This window comes from Berghia stephanieae, chromosome 11 (assembly GCF_034508935.2).
Source record: "Berghia stephanieae isolate SIO BIC M18660-M18661 chromosome 11, UCSD_Bste_1.3, whole genome shotgun sequence".
Taxonomy (NCBI): domain Eukaryota; kingdom Metazoa; phylum Mollusca; class Gastropoda; order Nudibranchia; family Aeolidiidae; genus Berghia; species Berghia stephanieae.
This window is the reverse complement of record NC_088370.1, coordinates 13,294,818-13,318,447: the sequence shown is the minus strand read 5'-3', so window position 1 is coordinate 13,318,447 and position 23,630 is coordinate 13,294,818. Positions and strand designations below refer to the sequence as shown.

General features: G+C 38.2%; 1 protein-coding gene across 1 annotated transcript; it reads left to right on the top strand.

Annotated features, from left to right (window-relative positions):
* Nucleotides 1–3,659: 3,659 nt before the first annotated feature.
* On the top strand, nt 3,660–12,285 carry LOC144957256 (uncharacterized). The gene is made up of 2 exons (XM_078888343.1): nt 3,660–3,776; nt 5,473–12,285. The coding sequence occupies exon 2, from the start codon at nt 5,680–5,682 to the stop codon at nt 11,059–11,061; it is 5,382 nt and encodes a 1,793-aa protein (XP_078744469.1). The 5' UTR covers nt 3,660–3,776; nt 5,473–5,679; the 3' UTR covers nt 11,062–12,285.
* Nucleotides 12,286–23,630: the final 11,345 nt, after the last annotated feature.

Here is a 23,630-nt window from a genome sequence, read left to right as displayed (position 1 = left end):
CAGGACGGGCAAGTACTGAATCTACCCACCCTTCCGTATTTCCTCTATAACTTAGACTTCAACTCTCTCCTTTCTCAGAAGAGTATTTCTCGTATACTAATTCAATTGTTGAGAAAACCAAAATGGTGGTTGTATTTTATATATTTATTTAGTCGTGACTTTTGAATAAAAGTGTTTTGTTTTATTAGACGGAATACAATATAAAATTACATTGTTTTGCAAAATTATTTTGTCTGGCAATAAAAATACAGCGGTAATTACTTTAAGAATTAAAAAAAAAGAACTAACAAATTAATTTGTTAAAAAAAAACAACCCAAAACAACAACAAAAAACAAATAAGAAAACGATTTAAATAAATGGGTTTTGAGAAGCACTAAAGAAAACGAGAAAAAAAGAAAAGTTTAAATAAATAAACAAATATATAAAAACAACACAAATTAATACTAAATTGATATAAAATTAGTAAATTAATAAATTTAATGCAATACAGGAACATTCCCAAAGTCATTACATCAATGGTACCAGCACAAGTAAGGCAATAAATAAGAAAAAGTTCGTTTGCCAAAATCTCTATTTAGTTTTCACTGGTTAATAAGGTGGGCTCATTTGAATTAGCCCGACCTAGTACTAGAGAGGCCAGACAGCAAAAATCGGAGTTAGTTCACCGTCAGGCGACGTAACGATGAGATGACGATGTGGGCGGAGTGGGGGGGGGGGTGATAAAAAAGAACAGGAGCGTATCCTGGTTTATGCATTACGGGATGCATGGTGATTCGCAATCTATTAAAAATACACACAAATTGATTTCAGTACGAAGTATAAAGTTTAAGTAGTAACTTTTGAAATTATCTAATTTAAATTTGATTATTTCAGACCTGGTAATACAGCATATAACTTGAAAAAACAGGCTGGTATTTGCCCACCCTGCCCATTATTACCAGCCGTCCCTGATTTTGAGAGTGTTAGTGTCGTCGGTACGTATTTTATGATATCTGTTTGACTCAATGAACTTTCAAACTGACTTTAAATTATAAATGGAAATCAAGTTATCTGTTTATCTATCAGTAAAAGATACATTTCTAATTTTCAAACCTTTCAGTAGAGTTGTGCGCCGTATAATTTTTTTTATTGACTCAAATAAGCACAATGTTCTCCACAAAGCTATATTTTTTAAAGAAAGTATAATAATAATAATAATAATAATAATAATAATAATAATAATAATAATAATAATAATAATAATAATAATAATAATAATAATATAATAATAATAATAATAATAATAATAATAATAATATAATAATAATAATAATAATAATACAATAATATAATAATAATAATAATAATAATAATAATAATAATAATAATAATAATAATAATAATAATAATAATAATAATAATAATAATAATAATGATAACAATAATAATGATAATAATAATAATAATAATAATAATAATAATAATAATAATAATAATAATAATAATAATAATAATAATAATAATAATAATAATAATAATAATAATAATAATAATAATAATATATAATAAAATAACGACAATATTAACAATAATAATATCAATAATAATATCATTAACAATAACGTTGACACTGACGTGATGATGATGATGATGATGATGATGATGATGATGATGATGATGATGATGATGATGATGATGATGATGACGACGACGACGATGATGATGATGATTTTTATTATAATTGTATATTTTAAAATATTGGCGGAGGCTTTTTGCTATCTTGAACTTGGACTCGTCTCACACACCAAATGATTTTACAGGGAACGGGAGGGGAAAAGAAAAGAAAAAGGAAATGGTGGTGAAAATGATGATGATGATTATGATATGGAGGAGGAGGAGGAGGAGGAGAAGAAGAAGAAGAGAAGAAGAAGAAGAAAGAAGAAGAAGAAGAAGAAGAAGAAGAAGAAGAAGAAGAAGAAGAAGAAGAAAGAAGAAGAAGAAGAAGAAGAAGAAGAAGAAGAAGAAGAAGAAGAAGAAGAAGAAGAGAAGAAGAAGAAGAAGAGAAGAAAGAAGAAGAAGAGAAGAAAAGAAGAAGAAGGAAGAAGAAGGAAGAAGAAGAGAAGAAGAGAAGAAGAAGAAGAAGAAGAAAAGAAGAAGAAGAAGAAGAAGAAGAAGAAGAAGAAGAAAGAAGGAAGAAGAAGAAAGAAGAAGAAGAAGGAAGAAGAAGAAGAAGAAGAAGAAGAAGAAGAAGAAGAAGAAAGAAGAAGAAAGAAGAAGAAGAAGAAGAAGAAGAAAGAAGAAGAGAAAGAAGAAGAAAGAAGAAGAAGAAGAAGAAGAAGAAGAAGAAGAAAGAAGAAGAAGAAGAAGAAGAAGAAGAAGAAGAAGAGAAGAAGAAGAAGAAAGAAGAAGAAGAAGAAAGAAGAAGAAGAAGAAGAAGAAGAAGAAGAAAGAAGAAGAAGAAGAGAAGAAGAAGAAGAAGAAGAAGAAGAAGAAGAAGAAGAAAGAAGAAGAAGAAGAAGAAGAAGAAGAAGAAGAAGAAGAAGAAAGAAGAAGAAGAAGAAGAAGAAGAGAAGAAGAAGAAGAAGAAGAAAGAAGAAGAAGAAGAAGAAGAGAAGAAGAAGAAGAAGAAGAAGAAGAAGAAGAAGAAGAAGAAGAAGAAGAGAAGAAGAAGAAGAGAAGAAGAAGAAGAGAAGAAGAAGAAGAAAGAAGAAGAAGAAGAAGAGAAGAAGAGAAGAAAAGAAGAAGAAAGAAGAAGAAGAAGAAAGAAGAAGAAGATAGAGAAGAGAAGAAAGAAGAAGAGAAGAGAGAAGAGAAGAAGAAGAGAGAAGAGGAAAATGAGAGAAGATGATGAGATGATGGATGGATGGAGATGGATGGAGTGGATGTGGTATGATGATGATTGATGATGATGATGATGATGATGATGATGATGATGATGATGATGATGATGTAAAATAGCACTATTTAAGTCAATTTGACAAATTTTGTTAAATTTGGTTTGTTTTCTCTTATATTCCGACCCCAATTTTCTACTTCTTTTCTTATCAGTTGGAACTCTTTGGCAGTGCTGGGATTACCCGCCCAAATCATTACCCGGGTAATACCCGGGTAGTGGTCGGATTACCGGGTACCCGCGGGTACCCGTGGCGGGAGTGACTTTTTGACCAAAAAAAAATGTTTTTGTGAAAGGGGGGGGGGGGGGGGGGGGGGCTTTATTATTCTTTAAATTTTTTTATGTTTTTATTCTTTAATTTTTTTTTAGTCATTTATTATTTATTATTTATCACAACAAATGAAACGAAAGTAAGAAACAAGGATAATTAATTACAATGAAGCCAAAATAAATAAATTTTAAAAAGACCTGAGATTCCTTTAAAAGATAAGAACTAGTATAGTCCTAATCTGTTGATTCCAAAATTGAATCAAATGTGTGTTAACAAATAAAACAAAAAAATCAATGTAATTGAAAAATAAAAGAGGAAAATCTTTTGAAAAAAGGTCATGTGAATGTAAATATGTAAGATCAAAATTGTATTACATCCAATTATCACTCAGTTCGGTTTCCATATTTTGTTGAAGCGGGTACCCGCTACCCGTCCCTTTTACTCGAGTACCCGGTTTAACTTTATTCCCCGCGAGTACCCGAGGGTACCCGGGTACCCGCCCAGCACTACTCTTTGGTGTTTGGATACGCTTCGTAATTTCTTGTATGGAGGAAAACATTTCTATGTGTTGTGTTTTATTCCAGAAATATCAAGTTTGCTGAAATATTTTTAAACATCTCTCTAATTAAATGGTAAATAAATGGATAAAATGCATTGGCTTACAAGCCGATTAGTGGGTAAACTGCATTAATACAGATATTTTCCCTCGAGTCAGTCAGACACCGCTCTACCTTCACTTCACACACAAACTAAAAAGTTGTTCAACTCAATCAAGTCCTAACTTCTCAACAACACCCTAATCTCAAGTCAAAAAGTTCTAGTCCTAACGAACGTCTCTTATATAATGATATGCACTTGATTTCCTCAGCATAATTCTTATAATTATAAAGTTTTGGAGCTACACTACAAAGGTAAAAGTAAAGCTGCCGCAGTGGGCTGTGATTATTCTCGAGACTCAAGACTCGGACATGTCTGTTTTGTGACCAGTCAATTCATTCTCACCCCTGTATTGCTTGTATATTATTATATCAGCGTTACTCATTTAACATACCTTCAATATTCATAATTGTTTACCATAAATTTATAAAGTAGAGATTCACATATTTGCATTTAAATCATCCCGATATGATGATGATACTGACTGATACAGATTTGAGGCCCCTTTGAGTGAGTCAATTGAGGCACAAATTATGTAATCAAATCTCTTCTTACTCTTTGTTTTTGTGGGCATGGACATGGAGGTCACTTGCTGTGTCTTCTATCCCCTATATATCCGTTTTCCAACTTGCTCTCTGTCTTTGCCATGGCCAGAATCCTTGGCTGACAGAAGAACAATCAAGTGTATTATTAATGGTTTGGGAGATAATATATTCGGAGTGTCTACGTACATGGTAACCCTCTATGCAGTTTAGTGAGCAGCAGCAGTGGGAGTCAAATTGTGACCCAACTCGCCCATAAGAAAGTTGTGACTGGAAATCGCAGTTTCGCTTTTACTAAAAGTTTTAGGGGGGTTCAATTCAGATGCATAACTTCGTTATAAAGAGGAATATTGCAGATATTTTGGTATCATTATTTTCGTTACTAACCGGGCACTTTGATCTACGTACACAGTAACATACACAGTAACACTGAATCTCGCCTTTAATGAGTTAAATTGTATTTTTTTATTTAAAAAAAAATAACACACACGACACACACACACACATACAGAGCAAGGTCCATTCATTGCTTGAAGTGTATTGGCAAACCAGTTTCGGAGCTACCGTATACGTAGATCCTGAGACTAGGTGCCCGGTTACCATGCATGTAGACACTCCCTAATATATTTTTCATTTTGTAAACATCTATCTCTTATGTATTGTTATATTTTTAATTTTGATTCTTTTGGTTTGTAATTGTAAACATTTGAGTGTATTCCTCTTAGTGGAATCCTGTGCTTATATATTTCTATATTTCTCGGATGAGACTTTTTAACTTTAAACTTTAAGATGATCTCAAACTACTAAGTACATTGACTGCGCATTCTTGGATTATACATCTGTTCCCTAATTGAACCATTCCCCTTTTGTCTTTGTCATTTTTTTCTCATGTACACTGTACATTAGTACATATGGAATTTTTTTGACTGTCCTATTTTCTTCCTTTTTACTAGCGCTGATATGACTTAAATATGATGAGTCACAAGTGTTGTAAAACCCTTGAAAAAAAAGAACAAACATCCCCATAATTTTTTAATGAAATGAACTCCTGCTCTCAAAATTTAAAATAATTGTTTGTCTAAGAAATTAACACATTTTTGTATTTCTATTTTCATCATTTCCTATTCAGGTAGAGGTATGAATATCGATGATGTAGTTGATGTCGTCATCACAGCACTGCTTTAAGAGAAAAATTTTAAGTTTGCTGATTTTCTGACAGGAATGTTTCTTCAGCAATCTGTCATTTTATTGAAATTTTTAAATTTCTCAAAGCGATAAGAATCTTGGAAACTCAAATGATTATAAAATTTTGTAGTAAAGTTGTAAGGATTTGAAAATGGAGAGTGAAGGATCTTGGAAAGACAATTCTGGTTCTCAGAAAGAACAAGAACCCGTATTAATTCCTGCTGAATTTATGAATGATGATGCCAATGTTTCTATTGACGCAGTCAGAATCAATTCAGGAGATTGTGTTAATGGATATGAGTTGACTAAAAGTCAGTCTATTGTAGGGACTGGGAGTTCAAGTATTAATGAAAAAATTGGTGAAGACGAATGTTTGAAAATGGGGAAAGAAGATATTGTTGTGCAGCAAGAATGTCAATCGAGTAATGTATTTTCCTCAAATACAGAAAATAGCTTGCATTTAGGATCAAAGGAAGTAGTTAATGAAACAGAGAGTGAAAGTCCCTTAATCCAGATTCAAATCGAGGATAAAACAAATTCCAAAGATTCTTCTAAAGTGGAAAATTCTCAGTGTGAGGAACATAACAGTAACCCAGACAATTGTAGGGGTCAATTAGAGGCAATCGTTTCAAGTAAAATAGAAAAGGATGATAGTTGTGAACAGAACGTACTCCATGTGTCAATATTTCCACCTGAAAACATAGAAACTGACCCAACAAAACATCAATCAACTGTGTCAGCTTGTTTACTAGAAAGTAAAGAAACTGACACAACACACCATTCAGAAATGCCAGAATCTCTACCAGAGAACAAAGAAACTGACTCAACAGCACACCAATCGTTTACATCACCCTCTCTATCTGCAAGTGATGAAATTGACTTAACAACTCACCAATCAAATGCGTCAGTCTGTTTTAGCAAACCAAGTGATTCTAACACAACACACCAATTAATCACATCAGACTCTTTAAGTGCGAGCAAAGATTGTGACCCGACACACCAATTGAAAGTATCCACCTCTCTACAAGAAAATAATGATTCTGATCCTATCCAGGCAGTGGAAAAACCAATAAATTCTGAGTTATTAGAAATAGACGTAAGCATATCTAAAACCAGCTCATCAGATTTAGCTCAACCGGTTACAAAATCAGACGTTCAAGTAAGTGATAGTAGCCAAAACAGCAGTGAGAGGACTTTACCACCTAAACCATTGGATGTTTCAGAAGCTTCTTCTTCGAGTTGTGTTCAAGGAACCGCAGAAAATGAATCAACCCATACATCTTTGAAAATCAAAGTTGCCGATGTGATGAGTCTAAACTCAAATTCAAAACTGGTTCCTTGCATGTCGGTGGATGAACCATCTACATCTAAATCAGAACCAGATAACTTGCCTGGGGTTGGGGATAAACTGGAAGCAATGAATGAGGATGATGAAATGGAAGAAGACGAAGATGAAAGTAGATTAAATGGTGATGACATACCTTCCACTTCTAAGTCCTCTAATTCAGATGCTCCTTGTCGTATTCAGTATGTTTTTATTAATAAACCCCAAAAGAAGAAGGTGAAGAAAAAGAAGTTTGGAGTGCTGTACAATCAAGCATTTCGTCATTTTCAAAAGGCCAAAATGAAATTCCCGAGTCTGTTTAGTAAGCAGAAAAAAGAGATGATTAAAGAGGAAATAAAAAAGGTTGCAGAGAAGAAACAAGGTAAGGGAGAAAAATGGAAAGAGAGGTTTTTGGTGAGAGGACCGTCGGCAAAGAAAGTTACTGGGAAAAATAAGAAGGCAAGCAAAGCAGAGGGAGTCAAGAAAAAGGCCAGTAAAGCTGAGAAATCTGAACCAGCAAAGCCCAAAGGTAAAAGTAAGAGACAGAGTAAAATCAAAAATAAGCATGAAGGAAGGAGCAAGGTGAAAAGTGAGGTCAAGAGCAAAAATAAGAGGGAAAGCCGAAGCAAAGTTAAAAGTGAGAGCAGAGGCAAAAATAAGGGTGAAGGAAGGGGCAAAAGTAAGACTAAAACTAAAACCGAGAGTAGGAGCAGGAGGAGTAAGACTGAAAGCATAAGCAACACAAAGAATACAAGAAAGTGTAAAGTTGAAAGTTATAATTATGATCAGTTTGATGATTATGATGACGATGACCAATATGATGATGAGTATAATGTCAGTTCCGCCTGGAAGAATAGCAAGCGGGCACGGAGATCAAATCGAATTGAAGCTACTGTGAAAAATGTTAGACGGAGGCTCATAACGCCAGAGGAGGAAGAGAATATTAGAAATGCCCTGATGGTGCCCGAAGCGACAATTGAAAGTGTATCAAATCAATTTGGAATCGCTAAAACTATTGTTCGTAAATATTGTCCCGAAGAGACAGCAGTAGTGGTTCATAAGAAAGAGAAAAAAGTAAAGAAGAGAAAGTTAAAAATTAAGCCAATCAAAGAGGAGAAACCTGTGATTGTTAAAGAAGAAACACCAGATGACCCATCTCTCTGGCAGTTTCAGAATTCTTCCAATCAAATCTCGGTAAATGATAAATATGAAGAAGATGTTATTGATAACGAGGACCATATTGAAATCGATGATGATAGAGATAATGATTATGTCCCTAATGAAGATATGAAAGAGGAGAAATTTATACCAAAAAGTTTCAGAAGAGCAAGGCCAAGAATTGGTTCAAAGTATCGAAAAGAGTTGACTCTCGATGAGAAAATAAAAGCAATCCATGAGCTGCAGAAAAAAGGAAGTAAAATTACCCATGTGGCAAGAAAGTTTGGCATATCCTCCTCAGCGGTCAGTCGACTCAACAAAGTAAAACAATCAATTCTACTTAAAGCTGAAAGTGGAGATTTGTGTGGGCACTTGAAACGGACTCGTGATTGCAAAGCTCCTGAGCTGGACAAGGCATTGCTAAGATGGTATAAATCTATTGAAGGTGTCAGTGACGAGCCTGTTTCATTGAGTAATGTCTTACTGAGAGAGAAGAGCCATGACATTGCCAATGCCATGGGATGTTCTTATTTACCAACACTGAATTGGATTCTTCGTTGGAAATATCGGCATAACATTGTTTGTAAAAAGGGTCGCATTGAGTGTAGAGAGGACCTCGATCCATTTGATAAAAAGGTTGACATGGCTGCTGTGCTTTCTTCTGTGGAGGCGGAGCTTTTATATCACAGTCAGATGCTAGAAAATGGTATCAAAGAGGAACGCCAGGAGGAATTTGTTGTCTGTGAACATTGCGGCGTTCCTGTCTACAACAAACGCTCAAAGAAACGAACCATTCACCTTAAAGATTGTCCATTATATTCTCGGAGAAAAGATTTGACTCTTGGTGAAAAAGTAAAAGTTTTAAAAGCATTAGACAAACCTGGTGTGAAGATGTCTCATGTGGCGAGGAAGTTTGGTATTTCTTCTTCAGCGATTAGTCGCATTCATAAGGATAAAATTGATATCTTGTCCTGTTACAACGAAGGCTACATCAACATGGACAGAAAAAGAAGTCGAGTGAGTAAAGAACCCGAAGTGGAAAGAGCGTTGTGTGATTGGTATAGGAATCAATATGACTTGGGAATTCATGTCTCAAGCTATTCTGTACGAGAGAAGGCTAAGGACATCGCTGCTGCAATGGGAAAAGAATTCTCACCTTCTGAGAGTTGGGTGTTTCGATGGCGGCATCGGAATTATATCCATGGACCATTGGACAATGAGGAAGAGGAGGAGGAAGAAGAAGAAATTGTTGAACCTAAAGTTGAGTCTCTGGAGGACCAGAAACCTGTCATAGAAAATGGTGAAGATGGTATGATCTTAGACGAGCAGACTGGTGAAAAAAAGAAGAAAAGGAAAAGAAAGCGCAAGACAGAGGACGATGGAACTGAGAAAGAGCCAAAGAAAAAGAAGATAGTGTTCCCAAAGTCTGTGATGTGTGAGAAATGCGGCTGTGTGTCAATCCGTCTGGCAAACAATCGTATTCGGAGCATGAGACACTCGAGGGGCTGTCCACTGTTAAAACCCAGGAATGAAATGAACTACGAATTCAGAATAAAGATGCTGAAAGAGTTGGAGGAGCCAGGAGCTACCCTAAGCTCTGTTGGTAGAAAATACGGGGTGTCCACATCATCAATGTCTCGAATGAAACAAAACAGGGATTCTATCATTCAATCAGATCCAGACCAAAGACACAAGAAACGAATCAGGGAATGTAAAGAACCAGAAATAGCCAAAGAGCTTTATAATTGGTACACAGAGAAACTGGCTGAAGGCATTCATGTAACCGGCACAAGACTGAAAGCGAAAGCCAGCGAAATGGCTTTAGCAGAGGGGAGGGAATTCAAAGTGTCCACTGGTTGGCTAGGAAGGTGGAAAAACCGTTACAATATTCTATTCAAGCAACAGGAAGGGTATCATAGAGAAAAGGTCAGTAGGAAAGAAAGTGGAGCGGCCAAAAGAAAACCTAGAAAACCAGTGGCAAATATTCCAACGACGTTTGAAAAACGCGAACCGCAAACGTTTGAATCTCCCATCTCATCTGATTATGGCCAGCACAGCAGTAGTGACATGACAAATGTTAACATGGCGGATGTGGCACAAGCTCTCCCAGCACCTCGAATGTTTTTCACACGCGGTTATCCCCAAAATCCTTGGGAATTTGCTCAGCAAGCGTCTACGTCATGCGCACGTCCGAAGGATTTAATTGCCACAGTCACCCACAGTGTTAGTCACACCATTCCAGCCGAAGAAAATCAGGTACCCTACAGTTATGACCCCTTGACCAACACTGCCCGACAGATGTTCCATCATACACTAGAAACATTTGCCCTTACCAATGGTTACCCTGTTAGTATGGGGGTAGGTGCAGAACCGATATCCACCAGAGATTTCTTGCAACCTGAAGAAAACGAAATGCACCAGCAGCAAGGAATCATAATTTCCACCGTCCCTGCTTCATCATCTGCAAACCCTATAGCTGCAATTGCTGCCGCTGCTGCGAATGCTTCATCTTCAGCATCAATTCATCCCCCTTCTCATTCCAACCTACTCCATCAACAACCACCCAATGCACACACCAACACTATTCCACAAGCACCTCTAGCACCAACTCTCCTTAATCATCATCTTCATCACCACCATCACCGAACTCAACACCACCTACCTCAACAACAACAGCAACTTACACCTCCACATCCCACTGTTTTAAACCTGCAACAACAACATCAACAACAGCAGCAGCAGCAACAACAACAGCATCATCAGCAACAACAACAGCATCAACAGCAACAACAACAACAGCAGCAGCAGCAACAACAACAACAACAGTCTATGCAGTCCCCTACCCCTCTGACCATGCCAGAAGAAGAAGAGGAACAAGATCCCGCCGTGATGGAAGCCTTTAAGATTATGAGTTCCTTTGCCCAGAAGAAATCATTAGGGGCTGATGTCCAGAATGCCTTGAGAACCATGCAGATGGCCATGAAGAACCAGCAAGGGGCTAGTGGACAGAGTAGAAAAGGGGTGAAGAGAAATACATACACGAACATCTAAAGTTTATGTTTTAATTCAGTTTCTACCTCTATCAATTTTCTCTCACCCGTCAAGGAAAACCAATAAACCAGCACTCCCGAAACAAGTATGGACTGTATCCATAGGTCGCCTCGACTGTCTCAAAGAGTGAAGATATATATTCTGAGCTGACACAACTGTAGACTATTGACTCTGTCACTAAGACAAATATTATGAGCCAATACAGTAATCCACTTTATTGGCCTCTCTAATGTAATGTTTAAACCTAATACTAACACAACAATGTATTGTGTGGACTTCCCAAAGAGTTAGAAAATTTTCTGACACCCAGTTTGAGAATAAACATATGTCGGTCTTTGTTAGAGGGAATACCTACGCGATCCAGACCAATCAAAATAGTTGAAGGGTTTTGTAAGCGAGATTATCAGTAAGACGCACCACAGAAATGGGCTGTGCAGGTGTCAGCTTCTCAAAGGAATAGTGCAACCGTGTATCACAGCATCTATTTCCATCTTAATAGATCAAAGAACCTGGCAAAGATAATGTCTGTGGCAGAGTCAGCTTTTTTAAGGGATAGGAAAAATTCTGATGCATGCAATGTTGCATGCAGTCAACCATATGTCCCTGCAACTCCACATTACATTAAGGAATCTGACAGATATGGTCTGTGTCTAGGTTTTCTATATTTGTTGTTTTTGTTTATTTGGCGAAAATTGGCCAAATTTAAGTTATTCCCTCCACATGTGGATTTTGTTATGAAAAAAAACAAAAGGAAAAGTGGTGAAGATATTCTTATATTTTGTAAGAAATTGTTACCAATTGAAATGTACTGCATCAATACCAAAACATTTTAAACTGTTTAAGTTTAAAGTGATAATTGCAGAAATTAAAGTAGAGTGGAAAATAAGTTATTTTAGACTGATAAGTTTTTATAAGCTTGTGAATGTAAAGGTTATTTAGGGGTTTTTTTTTGTTTTTTTTTTCGAACAAATTATACAGATTTTTCTTTCCTTTTTTAAAAATTATTTTTTTCGGTTGGTTTTTGGAAGTTCTGTTGTTATCCCTCCAAATTTGAGAGAGCTTGAATGTCATGTAGACATAAATGTGTGGTTGTCTTCGTCCATCGCTTGCCTTGGTTGTAAATGTAAACACTTCTTTGACCTAATAATGGTAATCCAGTGAATATAAGAAGGAGAATATGGTATGGAAAAAATATATTAAGAGCTGAATGGGGCACAATAGAGAGTGTCGGGGGGGGGGGGGCTACCTGAAGCCTGGGGTTGTATAAAAATACCAACATTGAGTGAAAATGGAAAGCCTTCGGATAGAAGCAGTACTGTACAAAGAATAAACGTGAATTGTTTTTCACCTTTTTATCAGTGCTTTGGGGTCAATGAAGTGTTTGATGGGTTGTTAATATTGTGGTTAATGATATAGATTTTATGATGCGAACAAGTTTTCCTTGAAAAATACCAGTACTTGATATTACTAAGTAAATTATTTAAGTTAATTTATAAACTTTCAAGTTGTACAAAAATTAACAAAGAATTTTTATGCATGTTTATCATATATATCCAAATTTGTAACTAGGAGATGTGTGCAAATTATACTTTTTAAACCTTTTAACTGCGGGACTTAATACACTACGCTGTCGCTAGAAGCTGTGGACAGAGAAAAGAGGTGGAGCAGGCACTTATGTTGATAATAACAAGAAAGTGCCAGAAGACAAAAGAGAATTAAAATTTCGCAGCGGCTTCCATTTGGTTGATGGCTCATACGGTAGAGTCATGCTTTCCCGGCCAGGCAGAGTTGTTGTACAAGTAAGGTTGCGGGTTCGAACCCCCATCTCCACCGCGAAATTGTTATTCTCTATGTCTATTGTCTTATGGCACTTTCCTACTCACTTCTTTTCTTGGTACAACAATTATGATAACAGCTTAAAAAAAGAATGAGATATGTATGTAGTACAGATGATTTTTTTTTTTGGTACCGAAATGATCCATGTTTTGTGTTTAGTTCCATCTTTTTCTTCTTTTTTTTGAAGCTGTTTTCAGTTATATTTTATTTTTGTGCATTACTTTTAACAGGAGGATTGAATTTCTTCAGTGAAAGCGGTTCATATATAGTGGAAATTGGTGTGGTATTCTTTCCAACTACCCCTCATCCTATTCTAGTTCTAGTCTGGTGGTTTCCTGCCTTGTCTTGAAATGAGATGAAAAACAGTTTTTGCTCAGATTGCAACCTCACATCCATTTGAATGTGAGCATTGTGTTTACTGGCAGGGTCTTCTTGTGCGGCCATGTGGTCTTGTGGTATGACACTCGCTTTCGGATTTGAAGGTCCTGGGTTTGAGCCATTTTGGCTCTTAGTTTAATCCTTGGTGAAAGCTCTTTACTCACATTCTCTCACCTTACTCATGTGTAAAAATACACTTATGGTTAGCTAGAGTTAAATCAATTCTTGACTTGAAAGGGTTAAAATAGAAATCGAATATGAAGGAAAATGCTACAATGCGGGGGGGGATTCTTTTGTCCACCCATTGTGATCATTGTGGGCAGGGAAACACTTACTGTGTCCTCTAGCCCTCAATATCAGTTTTCTAACTTGCTTTCTGTCATTGTCTTGGAATGAGATTACTTGGTTTTGTCCTGGCGCGGGCTGGATACCCTGGCTTGGAGGGAAACAGTCTGGATGAGACTTTTAGGTGATCTCAAACAAAGTACTTTGATAGTGTGCTCTTGGAATCTTCATATGTTTCCTATTTGAACCAATTCCCCTTTGTCTTACCTCTTCTTCGGTGCTTTAATTGTAATTCTAGAACTTTTTACTATCCCATTTTCTTCCTATTTACTGATATGACCTTAATGTGTTTCAAACACCGTAAAACCTATAAAAACAAACAAAATGTCACTTCCTTAGAGTTTAACCAAATCCTTACTTTAAAGGGTTAAAATAGAAATTAAATTTATATATATATATATATATTAATGAGTTATTTTTATATTGATATTATTATTGCTGTGAGTCTGCGAGCAATGATACTGTTTATATTAACAATAATAATTGTTTTGTTATTGGAATGATATTAACTATACAATACTTAATACTCTGAAAAACAACATATTAATAAATATATTTTGTTCCGACAACTCGACTTTCAAACATAATAAAATGATCCTTATCTGAAATCTTCTCAATAACTCTCGGGACTTCTTCAAGAAGATGTTCCAGGTTTTTGGGTTTTTCAACTAAATAAAAATCTGGCCAAAATAATTATTAAAATGCGTTGAGTTTTTTCAGACTATTTCGGAACATATGCAATTGATTGCTCTTGTTGTCTTGTATTGAATTTGCTATATACTATCTACAGATATTTTATCATTTCTTTGGTCGGTACTTCTCTTTAGAATGGTTGCCAAATGCCCTGATTTTATTCAGCTTTTTTCTAGTGTTTTTTTTTTCACACCTCAGCAACTTTTCCTGTCTCCAATAAGGTCATTCCTCTGATTAGAGTTGGAGAAATAATGTTGTTAGAGTTGATGCATTAAAGGCCCCATAACATTTGCAATGGAGAGGGGAGAGTTAATAGACTGGGTGGGGATCCTGACCTCCCATAGCGGGCAGGGAGGTACATACTATATCTTCTATACCCCAATGTCTGTTTTCCAACATGCTTTCTGTCTTTATCTTGGAATGAGATAACTTGGTTTTGTCCTGTGCCTGACCGGATACCTTGGCTGGGAGGGAAACAGTCAACTGTATAGTTAGTTTTGGGAGATGATATTTTTTTCCTTGTACATTATCTCTCTGTTATGCAATCTATTATGTTTTATTTATGTATTATATATGATTTGTAAACATTTGAGTGTATTCCTCTTAGTGGGGACCTGTGCTTGTGTCTGGATGAGACTTTTAGGTGATCTCAATTTAAGTACACTGATAGTGTGCTCTTGGAATCTACATCTGTTCCCTTTTGAACCAATTCCCCTTTGTCTGCCTCATTCTTGGGTGCTTTAATTATAATTCTAAACCTTTTTACCATCCCATTTTTTCCCTTTTTACTGGCGCTGATATGACCTTAATGTGTTGCAAGCGCCGTAAAACCCTCAAAAACAAAAAACAAAAACAGAGTTCATAGAGATATTTTTACAAGGTCCTTTTTCGGTGAGATGTGATGTATGATCCTGTCCATATTGGGTAGGGAGTCGCTTGCTGTGTCTTCTATCACCCTGAATTGTTTTCCAATTGCTTTCTGTCTTTGTCTTGGAACGGGATTACTTAGTTTTTTCCTGACCCTGGCCGGAGTCCTTGGTTAGGAGGGAAACAGTTGAATGTACTGTTACTTTTATTTGTTTTTAACATGTTAGTTGTAAATATTTGATTGTATTCCTCTTAGTGGGATCTTGTGCTGGTGTCTGGTTGAGACTTTTGGGTGATCTCAAACGAAGTACATTGATAGTGTTCTCTTGGAATCTACATCTGTTCCCTATTTGTACCATTCCTCTTTGTCTTACTTTTTCCTCAAGTTTAATTGTACATCTAGAATGTTTTTTACTATCCAATTTTCTTCCTTTTTACTGGCGCTGATATGACCTAAATGCGTTGCAAGTGCTGTAAAACGCCTAAAAATAAAACAAAACAAACAAAAAACGATGCTCCTGTCATTTTCCTTCAGGTTTTAATTTTTTTTTTCAAAAATCACTTGGCATCCCTGCTTAAGAAAGTGAATGGTCTGGGTGGGGTTCCTGGCCTCCCATAGCGGGCAGGGAGGTACTTGCTGTGTCTTCTATCCATTATTTATATCTGTTTTCCAACCTACTTTCTGTCTGTGTCTTGTCTTGGAATGAGATTACTGGGTTTTGTCCTGGCTGGGAGGGAAACAGTCAAATGCATCGTTATTGTTTTGAGAGATGATATTTTTTTGTTATTTTGAATGTATAATGTAAGCATTTGAGTGTATTCCTCTTTGTTGGATCTTGTGCTTGTGTCCAGATGAGACTTATAATATGTGATCTCAAACTAAGTACATTGGTGGTATGCTCTTGGAATCTACATCTGATCCCTATTTGTTCCCAGTTCCCCTATGTCTTACTTTTTCTTGGGTGCTTTAATTGTAATTCTATAACTTTTTACTATCCCATTTTCTTCCTTTTTACCGGCGCTGATATAACCTAAATGTGTTGCAAGCGCTATAAAACCCTTAAGAACATTAAAAATAAAAACAAAGTGAATGGTCTTAAAAAACCGTTCAGATGTACATACGTGATTCGAGTATTATTAATTGTGTGTTATTGTCATTGTAATTATCTCTATATATGCATTCCCTATGAAATGAGTAGATTGATTGTCCAAATGTATATATATTATGTTTATAATAATAATTCTATATATTTCATTTACCATTAATTTCCTGTACTTCATTATCAATGTTGCTGAGGACTCTCATAATTTATCTTGGATTTTGAATAACAATTTTTTTTTGCTCTGTTTTTTTTTTTTTTAATTTGGGATTTTAAAATTCATTATTTGTATGTATGTGTGAGTGTGTGTGTGTATGTATGAGTGAGTGTGTTTTTAAAAACAGATTTTAAGTTTTTGACCTTGTATTTGTTTATATCATGTTTGAATATATAATATATATATTAACACAAAATTTGGGTTTGATTTTTAAGATTTTTATCTAATGTTTCGCTTTTGTTTATTTATTTTATTTTTTTTTTTCCGATTGATTAAATGTGACCCACCGCGTCAAAACAGTATTCTGTTGTGGTGAAACAGATGTCAAATAAGGGATTTTAAAGATAAAATGCGGGATCTTTGCCCTCCTCTGGTGGAAAGGAGGTCTCTTACTTTTACTGTATCTTCTTTCTCCCTTTATATCTGTTTTCTGAGTTGCTTTCTGTCTTTGTCTTGGAATGCGATTGCTTGGTTTTATCCTGGCCCTTGCTGGAGTCTTTGTGCTGAGAGGGAAACAGTTTTGGGAAGCGATATTTTGTTCCCTTGTACTTGTACATCATCCCTCTATTTTTATTTTGAACATCTTGTTGACATTTGAGTACTGGATAATCCTGTTAGTGGGACTCTTTTCTGGTGTCTGAATCAGACTTTTTGGTGATTTCGAGCTAATACATAGATGGTATGCTCTTGGAATCTACATCTGTCCTTATTTAAACCAATACCGCTTTTACTTTTTCTTGGGCACTTTCATTGTAATTCTAGAAATTTTTGACTATCCCATATTTACTGGCAATGACACGTGGAGTTCCTGACCTCCATTGTGGGCGGGGAGGTACTTACTATGTCTTCTACCCCCCTATATCTGTTTTCCAACTTGCTCTCTGTCTTTGTCTTGGAATGAGATACTTAGTTTTGTTCTGACCCTGGCCGGAGTGGCTTGGAGGAAATAATCGAATGTCATGTACAGTTATTGTTTTGGGAGATGATATTTTTTCATTGTAAATCATCTCTCTGTTACTGTTATGTTCTGTAATTTTTTATTATGTTACAAACATATAATTTGTAAACATTTGAGTGTATTCCTCTTAGTGGGATCTTGTGCTGGTGTCTGGATGAGCCTTTTAAGTGATCTCAAAACTAAGTACACTGTTGTTGTGCTCTTGGAGTCTACATCTGTTTCTTATTTAAACCGTCCCCTTTGTCTTACATTTTATTTTTCTCATGTCCTTTTAATTGTAAATCTAGAATGTTTTTACTATCCAATTTTCTCCCTTTTTACTGGCGTTGATATTATGAACTACATGTGTCATTTAAAGCACGGTAAAACTCTTAAAAACAAAACAAACTAGTGTGTTGCAAGCGCAGTAAAACCCTTAAAAAAAGACATAACAATAACAAACAAATGTGTTGTAAAGCGCGGTAAAACCTTTAAAAAACAACCAAAAGAGAATTTAGAATGGCCAGAAATGTGAACTTTTTATTGTTTTTCATTTCAAGAAATGACATTAATTCTCCTCAATAAAGCATTAAAATATCACCTCAAGTCTCGTATTTTGGACAATTAATTAATTCAATATTTAGCGTATAAATCCCGAACTTCGAAGTCAGATCCTTTACATGAGCCTGATGGGACTTTTTAGGCAATGTAAAAATATATGCTCTTGGAATCTTCTTTTTACAATTTAAACAATTCCCCTAAGCGCCCACTGAGCTGCCAACTGTATGTCTTCTACCCCCTCCTGCCAACTGTATGTCTTCTACCCCCTCCTGCCAACTGTATGTCTTCTACCCCCTCCTGCCCCTCCTGCCAACTGTATGTCTTCTACTCCCTCCTGCCAACTGTATGTCTTCTACCCCCTCCTGCCAACTGTATGTCTTCTACCCCCTCCTGCCAACTGTATGTCTTCTGCCAACTGTATGTCTTCTACCCCCTCCTGCCAACTGTATGTCTTCTACTCCCTCCTGCCAACTGTATGTCTTCTACTTCCTCCTGCCAACTGTATGTCTTCTACCCCCTCCTGCCAACTGTATGTCTTCTACCCCCTCGTGCCAACTGTATGTCTTCTACCCCCTCCTGCCAACTGTATGTCTTCTACCCCCTCCTGCCAACTGTATATTCTTCTACCCCCTCCTGCCAACTGTATGTCTTCTTCCCCTCCTGCCAACTGTATGTCTTCTACGCCCTCCTGCCAACTGTATGTCTTCTACCCCCTCCTGCCAACTGTATGTCTTCTACCCTCTGCCCTCTGCCAACTGTATGTCTTCTACTCCCTCCTGCCAACTGTATGTCTTCTACTCCCTCCTGCCAACTGTATGTCTTCTACTCCCTCCTGCCAACTGTATGTCTTCTACTCCCTCCTGCCAACTGTATGTTTCTACCCCTCCTGCCAACTGTATGTCTTCTACTCCCTCCTGCCAACTGTATGTCTTCTACTCCCTCCTGCCAACTGTATGTCTTCTACCCTCTGCCAACTGTATGTCTTCTACTCCCTCCTGCCAACTGTATGTCTTCTACCCCTCCTGCCAACTGTATGTCTTCTACTCCCTCCTGCCAACTGTATGTCTTCTACCCCTCCTGCCAACTGTATGTCTTCTACCCCTCCTGCCAACTGTATGTCTTCTACCCCTCCTGCCAACTGTATGTCTTCTACCCCTCCTGCCAACTGTATGTCTTCTACCCCCTCCTGCCAACTGTATGTCTTCTACCCCTCCTGCCAACTGTATGTCTTCTACCCCTCCTGCCAACTGTATGTCTTCTACCCCCTACCTACTTTTCTCTCCTCTGCCAACTGTATGTCTTCTACCCCCTCTGCCAACTGTATGTCTTCTGCCAACTGTATGTTTCTACCCCTCCTGCCAACTGTATGTCTTCTACTCCCTCCTGCCAACTGTATGTCTTCTCTCCCTCCTGCCAACTGTATGTCTTTACCCTCCTGCAACTGTTTGTCTTCTACTCCTCCTGCCACTGTATGTCTTCACTCCCTCCTGCACTGTATGTTTCTACTCCCCTCCTGCCCAACTGTTGTTCTTCCCTCCTGCCAACTGTATGTCTTCACCCCTCCTGCCAACTGTATGTCTTCTACCCCTCTGCCAACTGTATGTCTTCTACCCCTCCTGCCAACTGTATGCTCTACCTCCTGCCAACTGTATGTCTTCTACCCTCCTGCCAACTGTATGTCTTCTACCCCTCTGCCAACTGTATGTCTTCTACCCCTCCTGCAACTGTATGTCTTCTACCCCCCCTGCCACTGTATGTTCTACCCCTCCTGCCAACTGTATGTTTTACCCCTCCTGCCACTGTTTATCTCACCCTCACCTCCAACTGTATGTCTTCTACCCCTCCTGCCAACTGTATGTCTTCTACCCCCTCCTGCCACTGTATGTCTTCTACCCCTCCTGCCAACTGTATGTCTTCTACCCTCCTGCCAACTGATGTCTTCTCCCTCCTGCCAACTGTATGTCTTCTACCCCTCCTGCCAACTGTATGTCTTCTACCCCTCCTCAACTGTTATATTCTACCCCTCCGCCAACTGTATGTCTTCTCCTCCTCCCCTGCCAACTTGTCTTCTACCCCCCCTGCCAACTGTTGTCTTCTACCCCTCCGCCAACTGTATGTCTTCTACCCCTCCTGCCAACTGTATTTTTCCCCCTCTGCCATGTTATCTTCTCCCTCTCACTTCTTCCCTGCCAACTGTATGTCTTCTACTCCCTCTGCCAATGTATGTCTTCTCCCCTCTGCCAACTGTATGTTCTCTCAATGTATGTCTTCTACCCTCTGCCAACTGTATTCTTCTACTCCCTCCTGCCAACTGTTGTCTTTACTCCTTGCATATTCTTCTACCTCCTGCCAACTGTATCTTCTACTCCCTCCTGCCACTGTATGTCTTCTACTCCTCCTGCAACTGTATGTCTTCTACCCCTCCTGCCAACTGTATGTCTTCTACTCCCTCCTGCCAACTGTATGTCTTCTACTCCCTCCTGCCAACTGTATGTCTTCTACTCCCTCCTGCCAACTGTATGTCTTCTACTCCCTCCTTCCAACTGTATGTCTTCTACCCCCTTCTGCCAACTGTATGTCTTCTACCCCCTCCTGCCCACTGTATGTCTTCTACTCCTCCTGCCAACTGTATGTCTTCTACCCCTCCTGCCAACTGTATGTCTTCTACCTCCCCCTCCTGCCAACTGTATGTCTTCTACCCCTCCTGCCAACTGTATGTCTTCTACCCCTCCTGCCAACTGTATGTCTTCTACCCCCTCCTGCCAACTGTATGTCTTCTACCCCTCCTGCCAACTGTATTCTTCTCCAACTGTATGTCTTCTACCCCCTCCTGCCACTGTATGTCTTCTACCCCCTCCTGCCAACTGTATGTCTTCTACCCCCTCCTGCCAACTGTATGTCTTCTACCCCCTCTGCCAACTGTATGTCTTCTACCCCTCCTGCCAACTGTATGTCTTCTACCCCTCCTGCCAACTGTATGTCTTCTACCCCTCCTGCCAACTGTATGTCTTCTACCCCTCCTGCCAACTGTATGTCTTCTACCCCCTCCTGCCAACTGTATGTCTTCTACTCCCTCCTGCCAACTGTATGTCTTCTACCCCCTCCTGCCAACTGTATGTCTTCTACCCCTCCTGCCAACTGTATGTCTTCTACCCCTCCTGCCAACTGTATGTCTTCTACCCCCTCCTGCCAACTGTATGTCTTCACTGTAGTCTCCCCTCCTGCCAACTGTATGTCTTCTACCCCTCCTGCCAACTGTATGTCTTCTACCCCTCCTGCCAACTGTATGTCTTCTACCCCCTCCTGCCAACTGTATGTCTTCTACCCCCTCCTGCCAACTGTATGTCTTCTACCCCTCCTGCCAACTGTATGTCTTCTACCCCTCCTGCCAACTGTATGTCTTCTACCCCTCCTGCCAACTGTATGTCTTCTACCCCTCCTGCCAACTGTATGTCTTCTACCCCCTCCTGCCAACTGTATGTCTTCTACCCCCTCCTGCCAACTGTATGTCTTCTACCCCCTCCTGCCAACTGTATGTCTTCTACTCCCTCCTGCCCCTCCTGCCAACTGTATGTCTTCTACCCCCTCCTGCCCCTCCTGCCAACTGTATGTCTTCTACCCCCTCCTGCCAACTGTATGTCTTCTACCCCCTCCTGCCAACTGTATGTCTTCTACCCCCTTCTGCCAACTGTATGTCTTCTACTCCCTCCTGCCAACTGTATGTCTTCTACCCCCTCCTGCCAACTGTATGTCTTCTACCCCCTCCTGCCAACTGTATGTCTTCTACTCCCTCCTGCCAACTGTATACCAAAAAGGCATATTTTTACGCTTTTAAAATCAAAATTACACTTTATGCTTTTTTATTCCATATTACGCTTTTTTTTTTTTTTTGGTCATCTTCAAGGTTGTGTTGGTGATTTAATAAGCATATTTCTTCATGCGTAATCTCGTCTGAAAGAAAGTTGAATTTTCCACTTCCAGCTTGTCTTTTTTCTGAATTCTAAACCAGAAGCTTTATCTGGGCAGAAGTAGCCTTTATCAAATTTATTGTGGAGAGGAATCTTCTCAAATTCAAATAGCTAATTAAAATGATTGTGGTGGTGTTTGTTTAGTTTATGAATAATGCCTTTGCTTGAACAATTACACCTTTTCCTTCAATGCGGCTATGTGGTCTTTAGGTATGGCACTCGCTTTTGGATCGGAAGGTCCTGGGTTCGAGCCTCGCTCAGCGCATAGTTGAGTTCTTGGAGAAGGCTCTTTACTCACATTCTCTCACCATACTCGGGTTTAAAATGAGTACCTGGTCATTAACAGCGTTGTCTCTGTCCGAAAAAATAACAGGCATCATGTCCCGTCCTAAATGTTAAATGTTGCTGTTGGCCAGGGACCCCTTGTAAAGCACTTTGAGCACATTTAGTAGTTACATATTGTGCTATATACAAGCTCAATTTTTTCTTTTTTTTTTTCTTTTTTTTTCTTCTCAATATTGCACATTTTCTTCAGTTGGGGTTGGCAGCTCTGCACCCCTGGGTGGGGATCCTGACCTTCCATAGCGGGCAGGGAGGTGCATACTGTGACTTCTATCCCTTTATACTTTATATCTGTTATCCAACATGCTTTCTGTCTTTGTCCTGGAATAAGATTACTTGTTTTTTTCCTGGCCCTCGTCGGAGTCCTGGCTGGGAGGGAAACAGTCCAATGCATAGTTATTGTTTTGGGAGATGATATTTTTTTCCTTGTAAATCATCTCTCTGTTATATATTATTAAATTTGTTATTTTTAATGTATAATGTAAGCATTTGAGTGTATTCCTCTTTGTTAGATTTTGTACTTGTGTCCGGATGAGACTTATAGTTGATCTCAAGCTAAATACTTTGGTGGTATGCTCTTGGAATCTACATCTGATCCCTATTTGTTCCCAGTTCCCATATGTCTTACTTTCTCTTGGGTGCTTCAATTGTATTTCTATAACTTTTTACTATCCCATTTTCTTCCTTTTTACTGGCGCTGATATAACCTAAATTAAATGTGTTGCAAGCGTCGTAAAACCCTTAATAAAAAAACGAACAGCTCTGCACCCATCGCATTAAAACTTAAATTTAAATTTAGCTAAAATTGAGATTTTATATAGCGCAATATCCACTAAACGTGCTTAAAGCGCTTTACAAGGGGTCCCTGCGCAACAGCAACATGTGACATGTAGGATGGGAGGGACATGACGCCTGGTAGGCGATATTCTAATTTCCCCTAAATGTGCTCAAAGCGCTTTACAAGGGGTCCCTGGCCAACAGCAACATTTAACATTTAGGACCATTAACGGCCAGATACTCATTTTGCACCTGAGTACGGGAGAGAAGGTGAGTAAAGAGCCTTTTCCAAGGACTTAACTTTGCATTAAGCAAGGCTCAAATCCAGGACCTTCCGATCTGAAAGCTCCCCTTTGTCTTACTTTTTTCCTCAAGTCCTTTTTTATTATACATCTAGAATCTTTTCACTATCCAATTCTCTTCCTTTTTATTTTTACTGGCGCTGATATGACCTAAATGTGTCACAAGCGCCAGAAAACCCTTCAAACAATAACACACAACAAATATAAAATCTTATCGGAGGTAAAAGTAAGATACTTTTAACCATA